Source organism: Dendrobates tinctorius, unplaced genomic scaffold (genome assembly GCF_039654945.1).
Source record: "Dendrobates tinctorius isolate UK_male_01 unplaced genomic scaffold, ASM3965494v1 ptg000073l, whole genome shotgun sequence".
Lineage (NCBI taxonomy): Eukaryota > Metazoa > Chordata > Amphibia > Anura > Dendrobatidae > Dendrobates > Dendrobates tinctorius.
In genome coordinates this window covers 38,032,365-38,054,115 of record NW_027361741.1, presented here as the reverse complement: position 1 = coordinate 38,054,115, position 21,751 = coordinate 38,032,365, and the positions used below count along the sequence as shown (strand labels likewise).

The window sequence follows — 21,751 nt, the reverse complement described above, 5'->3', positions numbered from 1 at the left end:
TCAGAGGTTTTTCGACTACAGGAGGATGTCGGAACAGAGCTTCAATGACTTGCTGCAACGTGTCCGAGGATCCATCACCAGGCAGGACACACAGCTACGTCGAGCAATTCCTGCTGAGGAAAGTCTGTTGGTGACCCTAAGGTACGTAATTTTGAAAAAGAAACACCTGTCATTAATATTATTGTTATAAAAACCATGTACTGATTTTCCCCCCCCCCCATTTTCTGTTCCGCACATTCATGGTTACCGGAGTGACATTATCTCTACATTTTCAATTCCGCATTGGAGTGGCCACCCTTTCTGGGATTGTTGGAGACACCTGCCGTGCTGTATGTGACGTTCTGCATGAAGAATTCCTCCCCCAACCCACAACTGAACTCTGGCTGGAAAATGCTGCAAAATTCCAGGACATTTGTAATTTTCCTAACTGTTTGGGGGCCGTGGACGGCAAACATTCGGATTAGGAAACCTGCTGGAAGTGGATCAGAGTATTTCAATTACAAAAAATATTTTTCTATTGTTCTCATGGCGATTGCAGATGCTGACTGTCGATTTATCGCCGTGGACGTTGGCTGTTTTGGATGAAGAAATGACTCACAGACCTTCAAAAACAGACATGGGCCAATGTGTGTATGGGAATAATTTCAACTTTCCACAGCTACAACCTCTTCTGAACACTGAAGGACCGGCAATGCCGTTTGTTGTGGTTGGGGATGAGGAGTTTCAAATGTGTGCCAACCTCGTAAAACCAAACAGATTTACAACTACCAACTGACAAGGGCACGAAGAGCTGGAGCGTGCCTTTGGTTTAGTGGCGCATTTTGGGAACACCCATCAATCTAAAAACTGAGACAATTGAAGAAGTTGAGAAAGCGTGTGGTGTTCTGCACAATTACATCCTGGCAAAAGAGCGACCCAACTTAGAACTTGATGAACCTGTTGCTACCACATTGCAAGATTACCAAGGTCACCCACTGAGGACAACAGTGGAAGTTGCCCAAATAAGGGATAAGTTTGCTGCCTACTTTGTTTCTGATATTGGACTTGTGGCATGGCAAGACTAAATGGTTTAAACCGCTAATAAGTAAAATGTACCTGTAATGTTTGCTGACTAATAACACCTTCACTGTAACTTTAATACTAAACACCTTGACTGTAACACCCGTTAATACTTCACCCAAAAATACACACGTTTAAATAAAGAGAAAGAAAACAGAGGGAGACCGGGATTGTGAAAGAAAAAAAAAGAATTTTCATTAACAAAAATAACAACGTTTAATTTAACACTTCCTGGACCTGCTCTGAAGAACGCATGCGTAAGCATGTCCTTGCGTACCAATGAGTTCCCATAGACAGTAATGCGTTGTTTTGACGTACTTCATCCACAATCTGCATGCGTATGGCTGTGCATATTTGATGCCTAAAAAAAAATGCAACATGATGCGTTCGCCAAAAAAAATGCGAAACAACGCATGCGTACCCATCCGCAAGCGAAGGTATGTTCCTGCGTACACCATGGTAAAGATATGTACGCATGACGCATGCAGATCTATGTGGATAAATCGCTGCGCACAGATATGCAAATGTGAAACCAGCCTTAGCTACCCAGGCTGCAGCGAAAGATGTATAGACAGCAGAACCGGAGGCCTCAAAAACAGAGCGAGCCTGATTTTCTGACGGTCCGTGGGATTTTTAATGGATGACCCATCCGGCACAGACAGAAGAGTTTGGGATGCCAGGCGAGATACTGTGGGTCTACAACCGGAGATTCAGCCCAAATTTTCTTTAGCTCGGCTGAAAAAAGATACTTTACCAAGAGGTTTTTATCCTGTGACGCGTTTATCTGGTCGCTCCCTGTGTCTATTAATTATGGCCTGAAACTCAGGGTGAATGGCAAACGCCTTATGAGGGCGTTTAGTCTTCTTAAAGGACACGGCATCATCAGGAAAGGAACCGGAATCTTCCTCAACCTTCAGAGTCTGGTTGACAGCCTCAATCAGCGAATCCACCGTTCTCTGAAAATCTGGCAAATTTGGATCCAAGAAACCATCCGATTCATACTCAGACTCGTGTTCGCTGCTGACTTATGGAGAGGGAGAGCGAGAAACGGAGCTCTCGGACGATAAGGCAAGCGTTTGCTCGGAAGACGCGCTACGGACCGGTTTCCTAGGCACTTGTAGGCTTTTAGAGTGCTTCCGGCTCCTGCTAACCGACTTGTCCAGTCTGGGGGAGAATTCATCTACATCAGTCCTGCTAACTCTCCGTTCCCCAGAAGGATCACGGAGGGATTCAATAGCTCTGGCCAGAGAAGTCATGGATTGTGACAGTAACAAGCCAACTCAGGGGGACCAAGTACACTGGGTTCAGTGGTGGGCTCCTGAGTGCATTTGGGGTCATAGGCTTGGCAGAGCGGTGAATTCTGAGCCTTAGGAAATACAGACTGGCAGGAGGAGCATGCGTTGAAGAAGACTGCAATAGCCTTGTTGGCCTTTTTAGATACTTTAAGCTGGCACAATGTACCCTTCTAGGTGTCCCCTTTAAAAATTAGGGTTTCCTGCAGTAAAAGGATTACAGCAAGGAGAAGGAGGGTGGTATAGCTCAGCGCTCCCTTACACAGATCCTGTGTCCCCAGGTCCTTCTGCTTGGCACTTCAGCTGCTGAGCCTCCCAAGGGAGTCTGCGGTGAGTTGTCTCTGACCCTCCGGATGACCAGCATGTGTCCGGAGGGTCCGTGGGAGGAGGGGAGATGGCCGCCGAGATTAGGAGAGGCGCTTTTCGTACAGAAAAGTGGGCGGAGCTGCCGGAACGAGTCATAGCGTGGGCGGGACTTCAGGCTCCGGCATGCAGAAGGCCGAAGCCAGGGACTAAATTTATTGATGCAGGAAGGACTGGGGAGCACCGCCGCTGCCAGAATGAGCCTCAGTTATAACAGCACCTCCCCAGACCGCTTGCCCAGAGCCCTACAGTGCCGGCACTTGCCCAGGGAAGCTGCCATGCGGCAGGTAAGCCAGTGATATACAGCAGGTACATGTCCTCCTGCAGTCGCTGCTGGTCATGGACGCTGCAGGGATAAAGGGGGGTAACCCTCTTTAACAGTGGTGGTGCAGTGGGGGCTGCACGGACACAAAAAGGGAGCCTCTGTACATCCAAGGGGTTAAATCCCCTAGAATGGGACAGGGCTAAATGTCCGGCATTAGGCCTGGCTGCGGAAGAGGATATATGGAGGAGACATTCCATGTGCTCCTCCGTTACGGGAGCGGTGAGATCGGTGCCCTTTAATGGACCCGTTGCCCCTAAAAGCAGCCCAGGCATGGCATCCCACGTCGCAGGAGAGGATATGAGGAGGCGACATTCCCCATACTCGCCTGTTGATGGTTCGGGGAGATCGGAGCCTTGAAAGGATCCATCACCCCTTCGTCCAATAGGAAAAAATAAAAATCAAGAAGGGTTAAAAATGTAAAATAAAAGCCAGATTCCAACAATGTATGACTTAGTTTATTGGATGCAGCAGTTGTGACACAATCAGTTTTTACATGTAGAATGCAGGGCTGAGAAAACTGCCTCGCCTACACAAGGCTCTCTGTGTACATTATCTATAGACCATGAGCTGCTTATCACAGGAGAGGGGCGTGCTGCTATAGAGCAGCAGTGATCATACAACCTTCATTGTATTATATAAACAGCACACAACCAAAAAAGTGACAAATTAATTTAGTGTCTCCACTGCTACTTCATCTGCCCTCAGATTACACAGCAAAAACCTGCTGACGGATTCCCTTTAAGGAAAATGCTACTTGTGTAAAGCGAGATCCATACTGCATTTGGACACATATGCTCCAGAGGTATGTGCCCGATGGTGACCACTACCAGAATGCCAAGGCATCCATCCACCATTGGGACTCATTATAAAGAAAGTATACCGCACGGTATTTGTTTCTTTTTAAAAGTCTTCTGCGCTTTCTTATACAGTACGCAGTCATATACCAACCAGATGGTGGCCGAAAAGACACTTTTTACCTCCGTCTGGTAAATGGTCGCCTATGGCAATGTGACAGTACGCATCAGGAAACACTTCCAATGTATAATGTAAGCCAAGTGCACAGGCATTGAGTGGTCATACTGACGACATATGCACAATAGATTTTCGGAAGGGAAGGGGTTAATGTTCCGGTAAATACATGGATTTTTGTGAGTACTCACCGTAAAATCCTTTTCTCCGAGACGCTCATTGGGGGACACAGAGACTGTGGTGTGTGCTTCTGCCGTCTGGAGGCTGACACTAAGTATACAAAAAAAGAGTTAGCTCCTCCTCCGCCGCATACACCCTCGCCCCCAGACCGGGCGTAACTCAGTTTAGTGCATAAGCAGTAGGAAAACGCGCCTTAAACTCAGGCAAGAAATTATACGTCTGAAAAAGGGACCACCCTGATCCTTACATAAGGATTTGTATAATTCAAAATAAACAGATGCCAACTGGCTAATAGGGTGGGTGCTGTGTCCCCCAATGAGCGTCTCGGAGAAAAGGATTTTACGGTGAGTACTCACAAAAATCCATGTTTCTCCTTCGTCTCATTGGGGGACACAGACTGTGGGACGTTCTAAAGCAGTCCCTGGGCGGGATCTTAGCTCACCCAATCCATGCTATTTTGCGCCCCTGATTAGAGGTGCGCAACTGCTGCCTGGAGAATCTTTCTTCCCAGGCTTGCATCCGAGGATGCCTGGGTATGTACGTTATAATGTTTGACAAACGTATGCAAACTGGACCAGGTAGCTGCTTTGCACACCTGTTCCGCTGAAGCCTGGTGTCGCAGTGCCCATGAGGCACCCACTGCTCGAGCCGAGTGTGCCCTGATCCCTGCCGGAACCGGCGTGCCACTGATTTGATATGATTCTTGGACTGTCAGACGAACCCATCTGGCCAAAGTCGCTCTGGACGCAGCGAGTCCCTTCCGCCGCCCTTCTGGAATCACGAATAGAGAGTCTGTCTGGCGGAATGGCGCTGTCCTTGTCACATATCTCCTAAGGGCTCTTACCAGATCCAGGGTGTGCAATGCCTTTTCTACCCTATGCACCGGTGCCGGGCAAAACGAGGGTAAGACAATGTCTTCGTTGATATGGAATGCAGAGACAACCTTCGGCAAGAAGGGGGGAGCTGGCCTTAAAACTACTTTATCCTTATAAAAAGTCAGGAACGGCGGTTTACAAGATAAAGCCGCCAGTTCCGAAACCCGCCTAATAGATGTTATTGCTACCAGAAAAACGACCTTCCTGGACAGGTAAGGTAAGGAGACTTCTTGTAACGGTTCGAAGGGAGGTTCCTGAAGGGCCCTGAGCACTAAGTTCAGGTCCCATGATTCCATCGGTGCCTTATAGGGGGGTACTAAATGTGCGACCCCTTGCATAAACGTCCTAACCTGCCAGACCGAAGCGACCTTTCGTTGGAAAAGCACCGACAGGGCCGAGACTTGCGTTCTGAGCGAACTCGGAGCCAATCCCGCGTCCAGCCCTGCCTGCAGAAAAGCCAGTACGTTGGGGATCGAAAAAACCAGAGGAGCCACTCCGCGATCCCTACACCAACGGAAAAACACTTCCCAAGTCCGATGATATACCTTCGCCGAGGAAGGCTTTCGGGCACTCACCATCGTGGCCACCACATCGCGCCTGAATCCTGCCTGTGTTAACAGCCAAGATTCAATGGCCACGCCGTCAAACACAGGGCCCCTAAGTTCGGATGGCAGATCGGCCCCTGGGACAGTAAGTCCGGCCGATCTGGGAGACGCCAGGGTACGTCCACCACTAGTTGAACCAGATCTGCATACCAGGCCCGCCGAGGCCAGTCTGGGGCCAGCAGAATTGCTGGAACCCTCTCTCTCCTTATCTTTCTGATGACTCTTGGAAGCAGAGGTAGCGGGGGGAACAAGTACGGGAGCCGAAACTGGCTCCACGGAAGCACCAGAGCGTCTGCTGCGATTGCCTGCGGGTCGAGGGATCGAGCGACGAACCTTTGAATCTTGGCGTTCTCTCTGGATGCCATAAGGTCCACGTCTGGTGTCCCCCACCGTTGGCAGATCTGTTGAAAAACCTCGGGGTGCAGGGACCACTCCCCTGCCGCGACCCCCTGTCGGCTGAGAAAATCCGCCGCCCAGTTTTCGATTCCCGGAATGTGCACCGCTGAAATTACCACGTGGTTTTTCTCGGCCCAACGCAGTACCAGCCCGACCTCGCGCATGGCTGCCTGGCTGCGCGTGCCCCCCTGATGGTTCACATACGCTACCGCTGTAGCATTGTCCGACTGAACGCGCACCGGCCGGTTTGTCAGCCAACGCTGAAAATGTTGCAGGGCCAATCGTATTGCCCGTATCTCCAGAATGTTGATCGGGAGAATTACCTCCCGAAAGGACCACCGCCCCTGGGCTGTGTGACTCTGGAAAACTGCTCCCCAACCCTGCAGGCTTGCATCGGTCGTCACCACCAACCACTGTTCCGGGGGAAAGGGTTTCCCCTGAACCAGAGACGAGTCGCGAGTCCACCACTGGAGTGACCGTCGGACCGGTGGAGACAAACTGCACCGATGATTGAGGGAAAGCAGCTTTTGGTCCCATGCTGACAAGAGCGCATGTTGAAGCGGACGGAGATGGAACTGGGCAAACGGGATTGCCTCCATCGCCGCCACCATTCTGCCCAACACACTCATGCCGTACCGGATGGATCTGGAGCCCGGCTGAAGAAGGTTCCGTACCCCCTGTTTGATCCTTTGCGCCTTGTCCTGAGGGAGGATCACCAGCCCCTGGGAGGTGTCGAAAACCATGCCTAGAAATACGATTCTCTGAGCCGGAACCAAGGACGACTTGTTCCGATTGATCAGCCAACCTAGGCGGGCCAGGGTATCCAGAGTGATACCGACATTCTCCTGGCACGCCTGAAACGACGGCCCCTTTACCAAAAGGTCGTCCAGGTAGGGTAGTACCGTTATGCCCCGAGCATGCAGGATGGCCATAACCACCGCCATTATCTTTGTAAAGACTCTGGGGGCAGTGGCCAGACCGAAGGGCAGAGCAACAAATTGGAAATGTCGCCCTCCGATCGCAAAACGCAGGAACCTCTGGTGTGGAGGAAAAATCGGGATGTGTAGATATGCATCCTGCACATCGATCGAGGCCAGGAATTCCCCTGGATCCATGGCTGAAATGACCGAACGGAGGGATTCCATCCGGAATCGCCTGACCCTGATAAACTTGTTCAGGATCTTTAAATCCAGTACTGGCCTTACTGTCCCGTCCTTTTTGGGGACTGAAAACAGGTTGGAGTAAAAACCTTGCGTCTCTTCGCTTTTCGGCACTGGGACAATGACCCCGTTGCGCTGTAGCGTCATTATAGCCTGCAACAGACCTTCCGCCTGCGATTCTGTTCCGGAGAGCCGGGAACGGAAGAAACGCCGTGGCGGGAGTCCGACAAACTCTATCTTGTACCCGGACGATATCAGTTCTGCCACCCAAGCGTCGCGTGCCACTGCGACCCAAACGTGGCTGAACCTTAGTAGACGTCCGCCCACTCTGTCGTCCGTAGGTACGAAGTGCCTCGAGTCATTTTGCTGGAGGCTTTTGTGATCTGGCCCCCCTCGCTCTGGGCAAACGGCCCCGGCCTCTACCCAGCGAATTGGCCCTGTAAGAAACTTGCCTTTCTCTAATCTGACCATCATTTGCGGAGGTGGATGCCCTGGCCGAAGTCCACCTCCAGGAGCTACGAAAGGGCCGAAAACGCCTCTGCGTCTGCCTGAATGCCGGCCAACTCTTCTGCTGCGGTAGAAAACTACTCTTCCCCCCTGTGGCTTCTGAGATAAGTTTATCAAGCTTTTCACCGAACAATCGATTGCCTTGAAAAGGCAATGAGGTCAAGGATTTTTTAGAGATAGAATCCGCTTTCCATAATCTCAGCCATAATGCTCGCCTTACGGCGATCGCATTTGCTGCTGCCACAGCAGAACACTCGGCCGCATCCAGAGCGGCGCCGACGAGATAATCACTCGCTCCTGATATCTGATTTGTCACCTCCAAGATTTCCGCGGGCAGATCCCTGTCTTGGAGGGCCCTATGCAGAGTGTCTGCCCATGAAACCATGGCCTTAGCCACCCAGGTAGCCGCAAAGGAGGGGGCCAGAGCCGACCCTGCTGCCTCATACACTGAGCGGGCAAGCCCCTCTATGAGGCGATCAGTTGGGTCCTTAATAGAAGAACCGCTGGGTATCGACAATAGCGATCTTGATGCTAAACGTGACACCGGTGGGTCCACTACTGGCGACTCCACCCACCCTTTATGGAGTTCAGGAGGGAACGGATACTTTGCTTGCAGCGCCTTTTGCATTGCAAAGCGCTTATCCGGGTGTTCCCTATGTTTCTGGACTAGCTCCTCGAACTCCGGATGTGTGGCAAACCTTCTATGCGGACGCCTGGTTTTCTTGAAGGAGACCTTGTGACCTGAGGCCGTGGACACATCATCCTCGATCTCTAAAGTCTGGTTGACCGCCTCAATGAGGCTGTCCACCGAGTCCTGGTATCCCAGGCTTTCTGGATTCCAGGCTTCCTCTTCCTCCTCCTCGCCCTCGTCCTGATCGCTTCCTGAGCTTGGCGACAGGGAACGAGATGCCCTAAAAATCGCCGCCGACTCCCCAGAGGGCCCGGCCGACGGAGAACGAGCTCTCTTACCATGAGCTTGTCTGGTGCTGGAGCGGCCCCTAACGGACGAAGGGTCCTGAGACGTGGACGAGCTGTCTTCCGCTGGCAGACCACCATCCTTGACCCTGCCCGGGCCCCGAAGGGACTCAATTGCCTTCGTAAGGGACATCATAGAATGCGATAAAGACACTGCCCATTCTGGGGGGTCCTGACCCCTGGGCTCTGCAACAATGGGGGGCTCCTGGGCTCGCTCCGACTCACAGGCTTCGCAAAATTTACCCGGCTGCGCCTTAGGCAGCCTGACCCCACAGGAAACGCAAACAGCGTATAGGAAAGAGTGAGCTTTCCCTTTGCCAGACATATTGCAGGGTAGGGTAGGAGGAGGAGGGTAACCCCTTCCTTGACAACCAGTGCGGCACTCGAAACGGGGTTGCACTCACCCACCGGTAACGTCCCCCCTCTTCCACGGGGTGCTCTGGACGCAGCGAAAACCCTGAGACGTGGACGAGCTGCTTCACGTGCCATTACTCGCCGGGGGCACTGCGGTGCACCTTGGAGAGAGGCGGCGGGGCTTCTGACCGCACTCCGGCGAGGAAATGCGAGGAGGGGGAGGGGGGGCGGGAGCCTCTGGTCACTGTGCGCGCCCGCCGCGCTCCCCGTGCCGCCGGAAGTCAGTGGGCGGGGCTTCCGGCCCCCACCGGAAGCGGCGGGCGGAACTCGCGGCCCTCCCCATACAGCGGGGACCGCGGCCGCCGGCGGAGCTTCAGCCGTACTCCGGCGGGGACCTGCGAGGAGGGGGAGGAGGGCGCGCGCTCCCCGGACACTGCGCGCCCGCCGCGCTCCCCGGGCTGCCGGAAGTCAGTGGGCGGGGCTTCCGGCTACGACCGGAAGGGGCGGGTAGGCCTCGCGGGGACCGCGGCCGCCGGCGGGACTTCTGGCCGCAGAGCGTCTGCTGCCGCATGTGGCACTACTCGCATCGGGTTCCACCGGGGAGAGAGTCGGGCCCTGTGAGAAGAAGTAACCCCGTCGGGCGGGGGAACAGACAGCCCCGCGGCGCCTTCTGGAGGGTCCCGTTCCGGGGGGTGACCCTACAAACAAAGGTGAGCCTGCCGCCGGGGGGGGGGCTCTCTTGGGGTGTTCTCAACCCCGTCCCTGGGCGGGGAGGGGGAGGCTACTGGGGGTGGATGCTTCGATCCCCTGGCTCACCTGCGCCTCCAACTGCACCCCTGGTGTCACTACCTAGGGGTGGAAGGGGCCAACCTGAAATCCCGCGTTGCAGGAGAGGAACAAAACGTGGAGTCCGTTGGGGATCGCCCATCGCTCACACGTGCTCGCCCGTTGTAGCTCATGGGGAAATCGAATCCTCTCATCAGGATGCGTTGCCCCTCTTTACAAAATAAAAAAGAAAAATGGTTGTCTGGGGAAAAGTCCCAGATGTGTCCCTCGGTGCGGGAGAGAAAACACGTGGAGGACTACTCACACGTGGTCGCCCGTTGGTGATTTGGGGAGATCGGACCCTCTCTATAGGATCCGTCACCCCTGTCTTATCTTCAAAGAAAGGGAAAAAAAAAAAAAAACCTAGTCTGGAGCTCCAGACTGCGTGTGCCTCCATCAGACACTAAGCAAAAACTGAGTTACGCCCGGTCTGGGGGCGAGGGTGTATGCGGCGGAGGAGGAGCTAACTCTTTTTTTGTATACTTAGTGTCAGCCTCCAGACGGCAGAAGCACACACCACAGTCTCTGTGTCCCCCAATGAGACGAAGGAGAAAAATTGATGCTAATTAGTAGAGTTTAACGGGTATTCTCTCTCCTAGTGGAGTGTAACAAGCATGAAATGCCAGTGTAATGGTCTTTAAATCTCTTTACCCTAGCACGTCAGATCTGTAAATAGAGTATCTGGTTTGGCCTTTATCCCAAGTTTTTAGGATGGCTACTTCTGATAGGTGGCGCTAGAATTCAAGTCCTCTTCATCTCTGAAGAGGATATTTGCAATGTTAAATTGTAGCAATTCATAGTTTTAGTATCAATTCTCTATAAGTGTTATTTTGAGTTTTTGGCATTTGCCTATTCACCTGAAGGTTGTAGCGCGCTGTGCTCTAGATGGACCAGGCAATCGGAAAACAGTAGAATCATAAGCATCATAGTCCACTTGTATGGGCAGGGCATTTTCTGCCTCTTTCGGGCTTCCTAGTGCTTCAGAAAAGGAAGAAGAGATAAATTTATAGAAAACAAGAGAAACAAACAAACGTTACAGGCATTGTGCATTTTTTTGTTTTAAATTGAACTTGAAGGCAATTAATGAATTACATTAATCTGCACATCTGATACACTGCTGGAACCAGTTTTGACTTTTTGGCCTGGCTTACAGAGCCCCATTTGCCAAATGTTCACTTTGGGTTTCTTCCAATACCAGTGATTCTGCAATTTATTTTTTTTATTTATTGTTTTAATTGTGACAGCTAAATTTAGCTAGAGGGATGGAACTAGTTTGTTTGACCGGAGTACTGGCAAAGCCAGCTAGCTTCATTGTTTGTAGTGGTTTACTCTGAGAAGTGGTCAGAGTACCATCTGTTTTGCTTGGACGATATGCAATATCTTCCTTTAATTTGAAAAAACACTGGTGGCAGCTTCACTCAAGACAACAGGATTTTTGGTTGCTTACCGTAAAATCTGTTTCTCAGAGCCTTCATTGGGGGACACAGGAACCATGGGGTGTATGCTGCTGCCACTAGGAGGCTGACACTATGCACATAAAAAGGTTAGCTCCTCCTCTGCAGTATACACCTCATCGACTGGCACTAAGTTAATCAGTTGGTGAGAAAGCAGTAGGAGAAGCAACAGAATAGAAAGAATAAACAGACAAGTCAACTATAACAATAACACAGAAGAAAGAACATGAGTTGTAAAACATGGGAGGGTGCAGTGTCCCCCAATGAAGGCTCAGAGAAACAGATTTTACAGTAAGCAACCAAAAATCTTGTTTTCTCTACTGCTTCATTAGGGGACACAGGAACCATGGGACGTCCTAAAGCAGTCCCTAGGGAGGGGAACAGCAGGAAACTCCATTCAGATCGGAGAACTCACCACTGCCGCCTGCAAGATCCTTTTACCTAGGCTGGCATCCACCGAAGCGTAGGTATGGACCTTGTAAAATTTGGCAAACGTGTGGCTGGAAGACCAGGTTGCCGCTTTGCAAAGTTGTAGGGTGGATGCCCCATGGTGTGCCACCCAGGAAGCACCCACTGCCCGAGTAGAGTGAGCCTTAATCCCCGGGGGAGGCACTCTGTTCTTAACCCAGTGAGTCTCCAAAATTGCAGTTCTGATCCAGCGAGCAATCGTAGCCTTGGAGCCCGGCACCATCTGGAATGACGAATAGGAGATCCATCTTCCTAAAGGAAGCGGTCCTAGCCAGATAGATCCTCACCGCCCTCACCAGGTCTAGCCTGTTCAGTGATCGCTCAGGAGAATGAGTCGGAGCAGGACAGAAGGAAGGGAGGACAATATCCTCATTCAAGTTTAAAGTGGATACCACCTTGGGAAGGAAAGAAAGCAGAGGCCGCAACACCACCTTATCCTGATGAAGAACCAAGAAGGGGGGAGGGGGGACAGGAAAGAGCCGCCAACTCTGAGACGCGTCTAATGGAGATGATGGCCACAAGAAGTGCCACCTTCCAGGACAGAACGGACAGGGAGACCTCCCTGAGAGGTTCAAATGGAAAACCCTTCATGACCTTCAGAACAAGATTGAGGTGCCAGGGGTCCACGGGATTCCGGTACGGGGGAGCCGCATGTGCCATTCCTTAAAGGCAAGTTTTGACGAGAGTGGGAGGCTAAGGACTTCTGAAAGAGGATGGAGAGGGCCGATACCTGACCCTTTAGAGAACAAAGAACAAGGCCAGAATCAAGCACTGCTTGGAGAAAAGCCAAAATGGAAGGAAGCGACAAAGTCATCGGCGGAATGTCATTGGACTCACACCAGCGGAAATAGGCTTTCCATGTTCGATAATAGACCCTGGAAGCCGTCTGCTTCCTAGCCTGGATCATGGTGCTTATCACCAGACTGGAGAAACCGGACAGTCAGTACCTTGGTTTCAACAGCCACGCCGTCAAATTGAGCGACCGAGAACTCTCGTGGCAGATCACTCCTTGTGGCAGAAGATCTGGCCTGTCTGGGAGCTCCAAGGGCGATTGAGGATCTTTGCGAACTAAGACCTTCTGGGCCAATCCGGTGCAATCAGAATGAGTGGCACTCCCTCCGCTTTGATCATCTTTAACAGCCTGGGAAGAAGGGGAAGGGGAGGAAACAGGTAGGGAAGCGTGAATTGCGACCAGGGAATGGCCAGAGCATCGGCACCAACCGCCAGAGGGTCGCGGGACCTGGAGACGAACAGTGGAACCTTTCTGTTCAGCTGAGACACCATGAAGTCCACATCCGGAGTTCCCCATCGAAGGCAAATATGATGGAAGACCTCCTGATGCAGGGACCACTCTCCTGCCGCGAGACCCTCGCGGCTGAGAAAATCGGTGGCACAGTAGTCCATTCGGGAGTAGTCTCCGCCGAGAGGAGGATCCTGGATACCTCGGCCATCACCAGGGGACTCCGGGTCCCTCCCTGGTGATAGATGTATGCCACTACTGTGGCATGGTCCATCTGAATTCTGACTGGCAGACCACAGAGAAGCCTTTGCCAGTGACGGAGGGACAGAAGGATGGCCCTTATCTCAAGGATGTTGATCGGTAGAGAGGATTCCTGCGCCGACCAACTCCCCCCTGAACCGTCAGATGGCGAAAAACCGCCCCCCAGCCGAGAAGGCTGGCGTCCATCGTCACCACCTGCCAATGGATGGGAAGGAAGGACTGGCCCTGGAGGATGAGAGGGGATGACAACCACCAGTCGAGAGACTGCTTGACTCAGGAAGAGAGACGAAGCAGACGATCCAGCGACAGGACAGACCTGTCCCACTGCGAAACGATGGCCCGCCAAATTGGTTTTGAATGAAATTGTGCAAAGGGGATTGCTTCCAAGGCTGCCATCATTCTGCACAGGACCTTCATTGCTGAATGGAAGGATGGAAGATGAAGGCCTTGCTGGAGGATTGCGCTCTTCTCTTCAGGGAGAAAAACCCTCACCTGTCGGGTGTCAAACAGCATGCCTAGAAAGACAAGGCGCTGAGTCGGAACAAGGCAGGACTATTTCCTGTTGACTAGCCACCCGTACCGGGCTAGGGAGTCGAGGAGAACGGACCGGCTTTCCTGGGCCTGAGAGAGAGACGGAGCATTGATGAGGATGTCGTCGAGGTAAGGGATTAACACTAGGCCCCTGATCCTCAAAATGCCAACAATGTCTCCATGATATTTGTGAAGACCCTAGGAGTGGTCGCTGTCATGATACCAGTGTTGGGTGACCGGCACTTCTGGGGGTTAATATTCTGATCTCAGTGCAGACTCTCACCTGCACACCTGGGACCTATTATGGTGGCCTCTCATTGGTTCTGGGGAGGCTTCTTATAGCCTCAGGAAGCTCTCATCCCCCGTCAGTTATACTTTCGCCCTTGGCATTGTGTGGTGACCCCTGAGTGTGTTAGTGCTGTGTTCTGGTTGCTTGATTCTCTGTGTATGACTCGGTCTGTTCTCTGGATATCGCTTTGGATTCTGCTTGGTACCTTCTACGTCCGTTTGGTTTTTGATCTCTGCTTGGCCCTGACTCTCCGTTCTGTCTCATCCCTGGTACTGTACTGATATCTTTTGTATGACCTTTGGCTTTGTCTGACCTTCCGTCTGTTTATCCCTCCTGTACCTCGCTTGCCTGTATTGTGCTTGACCTCTGCTTTGCCTGACTGAGTTTTCTACCTTCTCTGAAAGCAGGACGCTAAGCCCCGCCCCCTTGCAGTCACATGACCGTTCACATGACCATAGGTCCTATGCTGGCTTGCTAAACTTCTACATTCAGGTCCTGTGCATCTTTATTTTCCGGCTGTTCTTGTCCCCAGGGGTCCCTACGGTGCGGGTGAGTCCCTGCTTAGCGGAGGCTGTACACCGGCGCTGTCAGGACCCTGACAGTCGCGAGACCGAACGGCAGGGCGACAAACTGGAAATGGTTCCGCTGAATCGCGAAATGCAAGAACCTCTTGATGAGCTGGAAAAATCCGAACGTGGAGGTAGGCGTCTTGGATATCTATGGAGCAGAGGAATTCCCGCGTCTCCATGGAAGCAAAATTACTAAGCAGAGGGACTCCATCCTTAAAATGGCGCAGGCGGATTCTTCTGTTCAGTAACTTCAGATCCAGAATGGGCCAAACCGCGTCGCCCTTGTTTGGAACTACAAGCAAGTTTGAATAGAAACCTGTGAAGCGGTCTTGTTCTGGGACAGGGACAATAACTCCCGAACTGAGAAAGGAGGCGATGGAAGCAAAGAAACCCGGAACCAGAGCAGGATCTTTTGGAGGACGTGATTCAAAGAATCGATCTCGGGGACGCGAAGCAAACTATTTTGTATCCTGAGGATACTCTCTCACTAACCCATTCGTCCTCCACCAAGGCGAGCCAAATGTCCCTGAAAAAGAGGAGACTACCTCCTAGCCTGGGAGATACGCTGGGATCTGGACACGAGTCATGTCGAGGAAGACCTGCCATGTCCGGGCCCAGAGGACCTACCATGGGAGCTTTGAGGATGCCATGAAGCAGTAGGCTTGAATGAAGCCTTTTTTTATGACCTGGCAGGTCTGTGGCATGCACTGACCGGAAGAATCCTCCTTCGCCGTGAAGCGCCTAAAAGACCGAAAGGGGCGGAATTGCTGCTTCCAAGAAGGCAGGAGAGTTCTGGACTGGGGAAGACGAGAACTCGTGCCTTCCGTGGCCTCTTTAATAATCTGGTCCAACATGGAGCCAAACAGGCGGTCCCCCCCTGGAAGGGGACGCTGGTAAGCGATTTCTTTGTCGATAGGTCTGCCTGCCATGCTTTGAGCCAAATGTGCCTCCGGATGGCCACCATATCGCTGGACGCCTGAGCAGCGCAGGATGCAGCATCCAGGGAGGCAGATAGCAAGTATTTCCCTGCATAGGAAATCTGGTCAGCAAGGTCAGCTAGCTCCTTCAGAGGAGCTCCCGCAAGAACGCCCTTATGAAGCCATTTGGCCCATCTGGCTATGGCCTTTGAGAACCAGGTAGAGGCGAAGGCCGGGCATAATATAGAAGCAGCCGCTTCAAAACTTGACTTTGCCAACGATTCTATAATGCCATCATTGGAATCCGTGAGGGATGATGCGCTAGAAAGCGGGAGGACCGTGTTGGTGGACAGTCTGGAGACTGGCGGGTCCACAGCTGGGGAAGTCTTCCAGTTAGGTGAGCTGCGGGGAGAAGGGATATAGGATGCCGAGGCGCTTCCCTCTTTGAAAGCGTCTGGTAGGGTTCCTCTGTTCCCTTTTAAGTACCTCCACAAATTCACTGTGTGGAGCAAAGACCTTGGAAGGTGGTTTTGACCGTCTAAACAAAACCGTCTCATCTGTGGATTCCGTAGAGGAATCCTTGATGCCTAAGGTCTGGTTGACCGTGACAATCAGGCTCTGGACCATACCTCGCTCATGTTGGAGGCCTGATCTGAACCAAGGTCTGACTCATCTTCTGAAAGCGTGTCCGAAGACGCCTCGCCTGACTCGGGAGAGGAGGATCCGGAAGAGGAATCTCGCCGTGAAAGACCAGATGGTGAAATGGAGTGGGAAGAGGACCGAGAACGGTGCTCCTGTCTGAGTCTCTTACGGCCTGTTTTGGAAGGGCCGGACGGAGAATCCTGTGACGCGCTGGCGACTACCGGAAGGGGCAATTTGTCAAGCACGGACACCAGGGTCTGTGACACCCTGGCGAGGTCCGCCACAGACTGCGACAGAGGATGCCCACACTGGTCTCGCTGTTGCCTAAGGTGGGAAGGGACTTCCGGGGCAGTGGATGCAACCCTGACAGAGGGAAGAGGACTGACCTGAAGGGAGTCTGCTTTGGCAAGAAGAGCATACAAAGTGTCTGATCAGAGTAGAGGAAGAAGCTGTAGTACGAGAAGGCTCTCCTTTGTGCTTAGGCATGATGAGCAGACCCACTAACTGATGCCAGAGGGTTAGGGGACAGAAAAGATGCAGAGGAGAGTGTCAGTCTGCAGTGCAGAGCTACTGACAGTATCCTGTCCCGTAGTCTGCTTCCAGGCTGTAGAGGCTGCTGAGCGAAGATAGGTAGAGAAGAGCTGGTTCTGCCAGGAGAAGGCACCATCTGGGTCCACACGTCGGTATATGGCGACCGCAGGGAGGATGCTGGAGGTCTGTGTAAGAATTTGAGCGCTGCAAAAGAGTGGGCGTGCTGAGAAAAAGCCCGCTCTGTACAGTCGGAAAGGGGGTGGAGCTAACAGCCAGCTATGGGGGAAGAAAGACGGCGGCAATTGCTACCTTTCCTGAACCGCTTGTGAGGCTGGGTGGAGTGGGCGGGGCTTGCGCCGGGTGCAGGAAGCGGAGGGGAGGCAGGCAGAAGAAAATCCTGCCCGAAGACTGAGAAGACGGGGGGTGGAGCTAAGGAGGACTAGGCCGGAGCAGAAGGGGCCTAAATTAGCAACCGGTGACCGCCGGAGGGAGGGCATGCGTGGAGATCCTGAAAACACCAGAGCTATCTGCCGAATCTGTGAAAGGAGGTAGCCTGGTGCCGGAAGGGGGCGTGGGGACTAGGCTCGACAGTAAGCCGGAGTCTGGAATTAAACCAGAGACCATGTGAGGCACTCGCCATAGCCTGATGCTCCGTACTATAGAAGGATAAGGGGAAGTGGTTACCCTAACCTGAAGAGAGCCCCAATAAAAACTTCATCTTCTTCCTCTGTCCTCTTCCTTATGTAGCTTGTGAAGAAACTGAGGGAAAAGAGGGAAGAGTACCTCTGCATCCTGGGGATGTTAAGACGTCCGGAAGCTTGTTGAAGGACGTCCATGTCTCCTCCAGCTAACAGGCTCTGGTGGGCGAGTGGGTGGGGGACAATGGGCTAGGACCGGATCCGGGTCACCTAAGCGGGCTTCTGTGCTAGGGATATGGGTCCTGCCGACTAGACCTATGAGGATACGGGGTGGCAGTACACGCCGTACTCAGTCTCTACGTGGAATTACAGTAGTGACTTTTCACTGTATCCCTCCGGGTACCTGAAAAGGAATGACGCACACTGAAGTAGAAATGGCTCTAAGAAAAGACCTATGTCCACCTCCTAATGAGACTAAGCTGATTAACTTCGTGCCAGTCGATGGGGTATATACTGCAGAGGAGGCGCTAACCTTTTTTATGTGCATAGAGTCAGCCTCCTAGTGGCAGCAGCATACACCCCATGGTTCCTTTGTTTCCCAATGAAGCGATAGAGAAATTCCTATTACCCTGCAGTTAAAAGACACCAACGCTACTCCTCTAAACCAAAGGATTTGGCAGCTTGGTCCTTTCTTTGGCAGTTTTTCTCCACTCGGCCATGTCGTCTACTCCTCAATAAATGAGCAAAGTTTCCGCTCACCTGCTTACTAGTAATAGCAGTTTACAGCCCAGGCTTGGAAATAACTAGCTCTCCACAGACATGTTTTTGGGTGGCAAGTTATCTTCTCTTCTAAGGCATCTGGAAAGCAGCGGTCCAGGATGTCTTATTCAGAGAATACTAGATAGATAAGAGACAGGTTCATAGCTGTGGTCATGGACCTTTAACATTCCGGGGGAATCTTCGCTCTTTCCTACCTGAGCGATTTGCTTTGTTGCCCCATCTTGGCCTGAGAACTTAGAACGTGTGCAAATGTCCAGGGTTTCTATTATATTTTGGTTGCATCATAGACAAAAAAAAAAACCTGTTTGCCCCTATTCCAGTGCTCCCTTCCCTTGGGTTACTAATTGTTGCCTAAATAACAAGGATCTATTCTTAGGAGTTAGAGGTTGATTCTTTTGGCCAGAAATCGAACTCTCATATGTTAGTTTCTTGGCCTGCTCCAGTTCTGCAGGGGAACGCTATGCAAGATGGTGACAGTTCAATTTTCATTTGGGTTCACTTGATTAATCCAGTGTCTCCCAGTGGTCCCCTTGTCTCCTAGTCCATATAGGTCACTCCTTTCTCCTGGATCTCAGTCCACTTTTCTGGCTTTAGGGGACTCTCCCTCCAGAACACAGTCCCAGCTTCCTGGGTTAACAGAAGCTTTCCTACCAGAAAGTAATGGATCTCATAACCATCCAGCCATTGCTTATCCATAGGTAAGGTAGAATGCCAGGCAATCTAGTTTGCTTCCAAACAACCATCGCCAATGTAGTGGAAGGGCGAAATTCACAACTAACCATGCATGGAAGCAGTCTCCCACATCCTCTATTGCGTGAAGAGTCAATCTTCTCTGTTTTTGCAATAGTCAACATGCCATGATCAGAAAATTGTACATAATAGAAAACTAGGCACTCAACTTATGAGGAAATTTTGTTGATTTTTTATTGCAGTCCAAAAAAACATTTCGGCCACATCCGGACTTTATCAGTTACAGACTATATCTATGTCATAGACAAGCAGTGGTATACTGCGTCTGTGAAGCTGGCATGCAGACACACAGATCCTCGGTCCTCCGATCCTGGGGTTAACCATTAGTACCCACACAAGCTCATATATACCGAGACATGTCCTGCATTTTTCACTAGGATTCCTTCAATCCACATACGTTTAAATCAGTCTGTAATTGATAAAGGCCGGATGTGGCCGAAACGGTTTTTTGGCCTGCAATAAAAAAAATCAACAAAATTTCTTCATGAGTTGAGTTCCTAGTTTTTTATTATATGCTATACGGTGTGGGATCCTACCACGGCACCTTCTAGGGTAGTGCACACGGTTTTTCTCTATATGATCAGAAAATTGGTCCTGCCACCTTTATCAGTAGAGAATAGCTGTGCATAGGAAAGTGGACCTTTCATCCTGAGTCAATAAAAAAGAAAAAATGCCAGCTTACCCGGTTGGTTCTATGTCCTCATTCAGATGAAAAGAGACGACTTTAGGCAAGAAGGACGGAGACGTACTCAGCACCACCTTGTCCTGGTGGAAAACTAGAAATGGAGGTTTGCAAGACAAGGCCGCCAATTCTGAGACCCGCCTGATGGATGTCAAGGCAACTTTCCAAGAAAGAAGTGTAAGATGAGTCCTGCAGAGGTTCGAAGGGGGCTTCTTGAAAGGCACCTAGGACCAAATTAAGGTCCCAAGGCTCCAGTGGCATCCTGTAGGAGGGGACAAGATGCGACACTCCCTTTATCAAGGTCTTAACCTGCGGTTTGGAAGCTATCCTTTGCTGGAACAGGACAGATAAGGCTAAAATTTGGCATTTGAGAGAAGCCAGTGCCAGTCCTGAATCTAATCCTGCTTGGAGGAATTCTAAAATGGGACAGAAAACACGTGGAGAACATCCACGGGTTTTGCACCAAATGAAAACGACCGTCCTGATGCGATGTTAAATGCTCATGGATGTAGGTTTCCGAGCGTTCATCATGGTGGAAGATACTTGTTGCGAGAAACCGGACTGGGCAGGGATCCTGGATACAATGGCCAGGCCGTTAAACTCAGCACTCTCGAGTTTTGGCGGTAAATAGGCCCGAGAGAAGGTCTGGGCGGTCCGGTAACCGCCAGGGAACGTCGGCGACTAGTTGCACTAGTTCCGCGTACCACGCTCGGCGTGGTCAGTCTGTTGCGACGAGAATCACCGTGATTCCTTCTGCCTTGATCTTCTGGATGACCCTTGGAATTAGCGAAAGCGGCGGAAAATGTAAGAGAGGCAAAACTGATGCCACGGAAGCACCAGAGCATCCGACCCGATGGCTAATGGGTCGCGTGACTGAGCTACGAATGCTGGAACTTTGGCATTTAGTCTAGAGGCCATGAGGTCTACATCCAGTGTTTCCCAGCGCTGGCAAACCTGCTGAAAAACTTTGGGATGGAGGGACCACCCTCCCGAGGCCAGACGCTGACGGCTGAGAAAATCTGCCGCCCAATTCTCTAATCCTGGAATATGAACTGCAGAGATGACTGAATGGTTTGTCTCGGCCCATTCCAGAATGTGTTCTACCTCGTGCATCTCTCTTCTGCTTTGTGTGCCCCCCTGACGATTGATGTACGCCACCACCGTGTCGTTGTCCGACTGAATCCGAATGGGATGTCCAACCAGAAGTTGATGGAATCGCTGAAGGGCTAGCTTGATTGCCAAGTGACCCACTCTATCTCCTTCTTCAAAGAATTGTGCTTGCTGAAATGCCCTTTTCCTCTCAGCTTTGCATCATGTGCAGTTTATCAACTGCCTCCTGAGCCAATTTTAGTCTATTGTGAGCTTCACTCGTTGGCGCCAAAATCATGTCTGCCTCCGCTCTTTTCAGGTCATCCTTTATTTGTTGATCTGCCAATTTAGCTTTGGTCTTACACCTCGCAATCTCACTTATAAAAAGTCCCCTCGTAAACGCCTTCATGGCATCCCATACCGTTGTGGCCTCAGTACACCCTTCGTTCATTTGGAAGAAGTGCTCTAGCTCTTTGGTTATGCCACCCATATCCACCACTTTAAGCCACGTCGGGTGAAGACGCCAACCTCCCCTCTGACACTGAGGAGATCTCACCAGAAGCGTGACCACCACAGGACCATGATCCGAGAGAGTCCTCTGTAGGTATTCCACCTCCCATCCATAGCGGTATCCCCCAAAGCCAGGTCTATGTTCCATGTGTTGCCAAATGACATGAAAAAGTCCTCTTACCCTCATTTCGTACTCTCCACAGATCTACCAGCCCAAGTTCTCCTACATACGTGCCAAAGGCAGTCATCCTGTCCTGTCCAGCTTCCGTACCTGCCGGTCGTACTTTATCCCAATAATCATAGTGTTGTTAACATCTCCCATAATCAACAATGGAGTCTCCCCCCATCTGCCCGTCAGTTCCAGTACTGCTTGTAGTTTCTTTTTAGAGTAAGGTGGAGGGATATATAAAGCCACTAAAATCATTTTGTGTCCGAACAATCTGCAAGCAATCCATACATACTGCCCTTCACTGTCTACATGCACTTCCAGCTCTTCATAATGTGTGTTTTTGTGT

General features: G+C 51.4%; 1 protein-coding gene across 6 annotated transcripts in view; it reads right to left on the bottom strand.

The window, feature by feature from the left end:
- The window catches only part of DEPDC5 (DEP domain containing 5, GATOR1 subcomplex subunit), a 196,914-nt gene that overhangs the window by 105,053 nt on the left and 70,110 nt on the right, over window positions 1-21,751 (bottom strand). For all 6 annotated transcript variants that reach the window (XM_073582814.1, XM_073582816.1, XM_073582811.1 and 3 more), the window contains one exon: window positions 10,743-10,863. In XM_073582814.1, coding sequence (XP_073438915.1) covers window positions 10,743-10,863 — 121 coding nt within the window. The remainder of the gene's footprint in view (window positions 1-10,742; window positions 10,864-21,751) is intronic.